The following is a 6,603-nucleotide window of genomic DNA, read 5'->3' on the forward strand; positions in this document are numbered from 1 at the left end:
CATGAATAGTTGAAATGTAACTGGTATCCCCTGACTGGGATCATTCAGCAATGAGGCATCATTAGGAAGAGAACTATGAGAGAGAATGGCTGTAAGGCAAAGTGGAGAAACAAAGTAGACAAAGTGGCTATCCCATAATAACCACACTTCCATTTAATGTATCTGCGGAAGAAGTAAAGTGATTTTTTTTCCTCTCTTAGAGAGGCAGTCTAATGCCAGGTCTGCAAAGAGTTTAATTATTAATTTAAACCATAGGATTTTTTGTTGTTGTTGGTGGTGGTTTCGTTTGTTTGTTTGTTGAGATAGAGTCTCAGTATGTTATTCTGGCTGGCCTGGAACTCACAGAAATCCGCCTGCCTCTGACTCCTAAATACTGGGATTAAAGGCATGCCCTGAAGGAGTCTGTGCTAGGGTGAGTTGTTAAATCCTGACTGGATATATTAGTCAAACAATTAACTTCAATTGTTGGGCCTTGGTGTTTTGCCTCAGGAGTGAGTCAGTGACCAAATGAGGGAATGGACCTTGGGGCTAGCTTTAGGAATGTAATCTACAGTTTAGCAAGGGAGAAGCAAACAGGGGTTGGGTAGGGGAGGACAAAACCTATCAGTGACCAGCCTGACAGGTTTTGAGAGAGCCCTTCACGCATCATCACAAATGGCTCAACTATAGTTTTTGATACCTAACCGACGTCTATAAAGGAATGGAAACGCCAAAAGAACATTAATTTTTTTTTATAATTGTCAAGAACTGCAGTAAAAAAAAATGAAGTTATCAAGATAAAGTATTTCAAAATCCATATATATGCATGCACACACACATACATGTAGGTTTTGGGGGGGGCGTTCTTTTACAGAAACGAAGTGACTCTCTCACCTCAAATACACAAATTAAGTGTTTGCGTTGAGTAGTTTACAATGACAACCCCAAAGTATTTCTGCTTCACGGAACTAAGAGCATTTGGAAACAAAGACAGTATCCTGAGGCGCCATAACAAGTCATTGGCCTATACCGAGCCTATGGACTACAATTCCCAGAAGGCCTTGCGGCCCAACTTGTGTCATCTGTGTGCGCCTCTTGGTCCAAGCCCTGAAAGCATGGCAGCTGCAGAGACAGAGGTGGTTTCACCTCTGATTGTAGACACAGCCCCAGATATTTCAGAATCAGCCGCGGCCTCCGTAGCAGCAGCGGTGACGGTGGCGGCCAGGACTGGATCGCAAGCTCCGGTCTCTAAGGCCGCCCTGGCTGCTAAGCTCATGTCGCTGAGCGGCGTGTTCGCTGTGCACAAGCCCAAAGGACCCACTTCAGCCGAGCTGCTGAACCGGCTGAAGGCAAAGCTGCTGGCAGGTACTGCCTCCGGGGTAGGGACCAGGCTGAGGCGTTCTCCGCCGCAGGGCCAGAACCCTGGGATTTTTATCTTTAGTCAGTCTTTCTTTCTTTCTTTCTTTCTTTCTTTCTTTCTTTCTTTCTTTTTTTCATACTGACTTAATGTGCACTCCATGGCTCAAGAGAAAAAAGAGTGACCATTGGATTAACTCTGGAGGGAAACCCGGGGCGTATTGGGCTTGGATTTACCCAAGTACAGACTCTTTCAACAGTGTCCATTTGAGATTCTTACGGGAAGTATGTGTAGAGTTGGGGGCCAGTCTGCATTCACAAGTTTCCACCCTGATGCCTGCAGCCCAGTTTTCTGTAGTTTGATCCCTCCTAGGGTTTTTGTTTGGCTCTTGCGAATGAGTCCCTCCTGAGGAAACGCTGACTCTGTACCCCTAAGTTGCAAACTTAAAAGTTTATTTGAAAAGCATGTAGGCTGAGTTAGCTAGGACTTAGAAAGAACACCATTTCCACCTTTTAGTGGGCATGGTAATTCATCTTCTATACAAATACAGGTTCCTGATCTTGCAGATGCTGAGATTCTGAGGATCTGGGATATATTTTGGAAATTCTGCTTTTTATTTTTATAGAGCATTTTTTTTTTTTTTTGCGGAACGTTAAAATAGAAGATGGCCATTTTTCTAAACATGCTTCCTGTTGATCATTTAAAAAAAATTCTTTTGTGTGTAGTGTGTGTATGTATTCCTGTGTGTGTGTGTGTGTGTGTGTGTGTGGTGTTGTTGACCATCTTCAGAGTCGGCTTTTCATCTTGTACATTGAGCTAGAGTAGCTCACTTGAACCTAGATCCTGCCAACTAGGCAAATCTGTCTATTCAACTTGTTCTAGGGAATAACTAGCTGGCTCCCTAGCCCTGGGGATCAGGTAGGCTTCAATGTCGCCCTCATGTTTATGTGGGTGCGGGAGATCCAAACTCTGGTCCTCACAATTGCTTTGTGAGCACTTTACCCTGTGAACAGTCTCCACAGAGCCTTTCTTTTACTTGATTCTCATGTTAAGCTGTATCTGTGCTATCCGATAGGGACCTAGGATGAACAGTGGTTGTCTCTTCTCTTAAAGAGGCTTACAGTCTTGATCTCTGCAGTTCTAGATTCTCCAGAGCTTCAGCTTAGCTTGTCTTGTTTCAGGTACAGAAAAGCTTTTTACACTACTCAGCGTCACCTGGAAGACTATATATATATATATATATATATATCAGTGATCCTCCTGCCTCAGCTCCTGAATGTGAGACTTACAGATGTGCACCTCCATCCTTACTTAAATTTGTCTTTTAGCTAGGAGCCAAACTATTCTGATAGTATAATTTGCTTATTTAAATGTTCGTTGACAAACGCATACATTCTTCTGGATGCTAAATGTTGGTGTTATACCTGCTCATTAAGTATGGTAGTTAACTTTGATTGTCACCTCAATATCATCTATAATTCCCTAGGTAGAGAATTTCAGTAAGGGATAAGGATTGTCTATATTGGGTTGGTTTGTGGGCACGTCTGTGAGGGATTGCTTTAATTAAGTTCACTGATACAGGAAGATGTAGCCTGCTGTGGGTGGCACCCTCCCCTAGTCAGGCGTTTGAACTGTGTGAGAGTGGAGAACATGAGCTGGACACATGCATGCAAGCCTTCATTCTCAGTCTGATCCTGACTGGATGACTAGAACAGCTCTCAAGCTCCACAGGGGTAGAGAGTAAGCTGGAATTATGAGTTAAAACAAACTCATGAGTTACCTTTGAGAAGGTATTTTATTACAGCATTAATGACACTAGAACATCGAGTTTTCTATATATGCTACTATCTGTCAGGACGTGTCATTTAGGGCATATTGAACTGAGGACTTGCATCAAAGGGCAGAAGTTTTGTTTTTTCCTTCACAGATATGTTATTTTTGTTTGGCCTACCTGGCTTTTTTTGGTCCAAAGACTATGGTTCTTAGAGAAGCTTTTCATAGGATTAAAACTCTGAAGTTTCTTGGCTGCACTTTGTTGGGACTGATTGTTTCAAGGCTGTCTCTAGGCTGGTTTGTGCAGAGCACTCACTAAGATGCTGAAGACTTCTTCTCCTACAGTGCCTGTGATTGGGCAATTCTGTATTCATATTAGCTAACATGTGCTTTCCCCAGTTCCTGTGATTGGGTGATTCCATATTCTCTATTAGCTAACCCAGGCTTCCCCAGTGCCTGTGATTGGGCAATTTTGTGTTCATATCAGCTAAGCGAGCTTCCTCAGTGTCGTACTAACCACCTGTCAGAATCTTCCTGCAAGATTCTTAAAGATAGCTATTCTGTCCTGTCCAGGTTTGACAGAACACTGGTTTACTCAGCCAGCAGGCACAGCCTCTTCTCAAACATTCCTTGCCTGTCCTTACATTGATTCTTTTTGTTGTAGAATCCCTTCTCTTCTGTGACTTTGAACCTTTCAAGGTCTGAAGCATACTGGGTTTTTACAGTTAGAGAGGACTTTAAATGGTCGTCCGTAAACAGTCTGAATATTCAGTTCAGAAGAGTGAACACAATTTGACAGTGTGAGTGAGTTAGAGATAAATTTGGGCTCAGACAAGATGATTGAATTTATGGGAACTTTATAGTAACACATATCAAGTTGAAAGTAAGGAGCTCCCCAATTTACTCTTGCAATTTCACTGACTGAAATCCATGATGAACTGCAAATGGAAGGTGAAGTATTTGAAATCCAGGCCTGACTTGGAGTAGAGGCCCATGGTTGCTGGAGTCATGTTCCTCCAAGTTTGGTGATGTCAAAGCCCAAATATACACCTGATCTGGAGGTTCTGAACGATCAGGGTGGCAGTCAGGCTATGAGGTTGAGCGACCCAGCATAGCCATCTGAATGTTTTCTTTAAAAGATTTACTTATTTTATGTATGTGAGTACACTGTTGCAGTCTTCAGACACACCAGAAGAGGGCATCAGATCTCATTACACATGGCTCTGAGTCACCATGTGGTTGCTGGGAATTTAACTCAGAACCTCTAAAAGAGCAGTCAGTGCTCTTAACCTCTGAGCCATCTCTCCAGCCCCCATCTGAACGTTTAATCTGGCTTCTCCTGTCTCTGCCCTGCCGTCTCTTCCTTGTGTGCTGTTTCCTGTCTGCTGGTGTCAGTAGTTATAAAGTAGTTTTGACAGGCTGAGGGTCAGGGTGTCGCCGTGACAGCTCTCATATAGCTCATCTATAATGGTGGGGAGGCGAGGTAAGCTGTGTTGGGATCCTCTTTTCCTTTTATTAAATGCTTCAGAAGTCAAGTGGCAGCTTACCAGCTCTGAGTTGACACTGAGCCTCTTGTTGAGATTAGCTTCTTTAACGAACTGAAAGTTTTGATCATGAGGACAACTAATCAGACTAGCTGAGAACTCGGTGTAGGTAGAAATAGCCCTGTATGAGACACGCTTCCAGTTAGTTGACACCAGGGAAGGACAGAGGAAATCATAGACATTTAGAGACCTTAGCTGAGGTCTTTTAAAACTAGCTGCATATGCCAAAGCTAACTTTTATTTTGTTACTTTCTAACTATTGAGATATTATTAGAATTCACCTGGTTAGCTTAAATATTAACTCAGGTTTTTGTTTTTCTTGGGGCTGGAAAGATAGCTCTACAGATAAGGACATTGGCTAATATTCCAGAGATACCAGATTTGATTCCCAGCGTCTACTTGGTGTCTCATTTCCATCTGTAACTCTAGTTCCCGGGGCTCTACTGACCTCTTCTGGCCTCCTTGGACACTGCATGCACAGGGTACACAGGTATACATGTAACCAGAATGTCCTCACACAGATGATAGATAGACAGACAGATCCACACACATATAGATGGGTGAATACATACATACATGCATACATACATACATACATACATACATAATTGTTTCTCTTAAAATGAGTTCTAATTTCTATTTTACTAATTTTGAAATATTGTTCTTTTGTAATTTTTAGGAAGTCAGTCTCTCTCTCTCTCTGTTTCTCCATGTGTGTGTAGGCCAGAGGTCAACCTCAGGAATCATTCCTCTGTCTGCATTATTTTTTGAGACAAGGTGTTTCACTGGCCTGGAACTCACCACGTAGATACCAGCAAGCCCCTGCCTCAGCTCAGGGATTATAAATTCATGTCACCACTCCCAACTTTTTCTGTAGTGTCGGTCCTGGGGTTTGAACTCAGTTCCTCATGCTTGAGTGGCAAGCAATTTACCAACTGAGCTATCTTCCTAGGCCTGGTTATACAGTTTTGCTTTGTTTTGAAATAGGGTCTCACCATATATCCTTGGCTATCCTGAGACTCACTATGTAGAACACCCTGGCCTCAAACTCACTGTTTAAAAGCATCTACCACCACACCGAGCCCACGGTACAATTTGAAATCTGGTCTTGCTAGTTATGTGGTCATAGCCTTACACTCATACCGAACTTTTTGTTTTGAATAGGTTATCTTGCCTCCCATGCTCTTCCTGACTTGTAATTACCTTTTTTTTTTTCGTCCCAATTACATCCGTAGAAGCTGGAATGCCTTCTCCAGAATGGAACAAGAGGCAAAAGCAGACACTGAAAGTTGGACACGGAGGGACGCTGGACAGTGCAGCACAAGGTGTTCTGGGTAAGAGATGCAAAGCAGGTTTAATGGCACTTTCCTTCAATACCAGAAATGCTAACTGAGCCCTGGTACCTCAGTGTTCATTGGAGTGTTCTAATTGTACTGTGGTTATAGTCCTTGAATGGTGCAGGGCACACAGCACCACAGCACAAGCACCACAGAGCACACAGTACCACAGCACAAGCACCACAGAGCATACAGCACCACAGCACGAGCACTACAGACCACACAGCACCATAGCACAAGCACCACAGAGCTCAGTACCACAGAGCATATAGCACATCAGACCACACAGTACCACAGCACACAGCACCACAGAGCACACAGCACCAAAGCACAAGCACCATAGAGCACACGGTACCACAGAGCATGTAGCACCTCAGACCACATAGTACCACAGCACACAGCACCACAGTGTACACAGCACTACAGAGCACACAATACCACAGAGCACACAGCATCACAGAGCATACAGGACTACAGAGCACACAGCACCACAGAACACACAGCACCACAGAACACACAGCACCACAGAACACACAGCACCACAGAACACACAGTACCACAGCACAAGCACCACAGAGCACACAGCACTACAGAGCACACAGCACCACAGAGC

The 6,603-nt window shown here is 43.6% G+C and overlaps 1 protein-coding gene across 1 annotated transcript in view; it reads left to right on the top strand.

The window, feature by feature from the left end:
* The first annotated feature begins 1,083 nt into the window (after positions 1-1,083).
* Positions 1,084-6,603, top strand: part of Trub1 (TruB pseudouridine synthase family member 1) — a 37,371-nt gene continuing 31,851 nt past the window's right edge. The window contains exons 1-2 of the mRNA XM_028776266.1: positions 1,084-1,344; positions 5,889-5,987. Coding sequence (XP_028632099.1) covers positions 1,095-1,344; positions 5,889-5,987 — 349 coding nt within the window. The 5' untranslated portion in view covers positions 1,084-1,094. The remainder of the gene's footprint in view (positions 1,345-5,888; positions 5,988-6,603) is intronic.

Source organism: Grammomys surdaster, unplaced genomic scaffold, assembly GCF_004785775.1.
Source record: "Grammomys surdaster isolate TR1022 unplaced genomic scaffold, NIH_TR_1.0 66, whole genome shotgun sequence".
NCBI classification, from domain to species: domain Eukaryota; kingdom Metazoa; phylum Chordata; class Mammalia; order Rodentia; family Muridae; genus Grammomys; species Grammomys surdaster.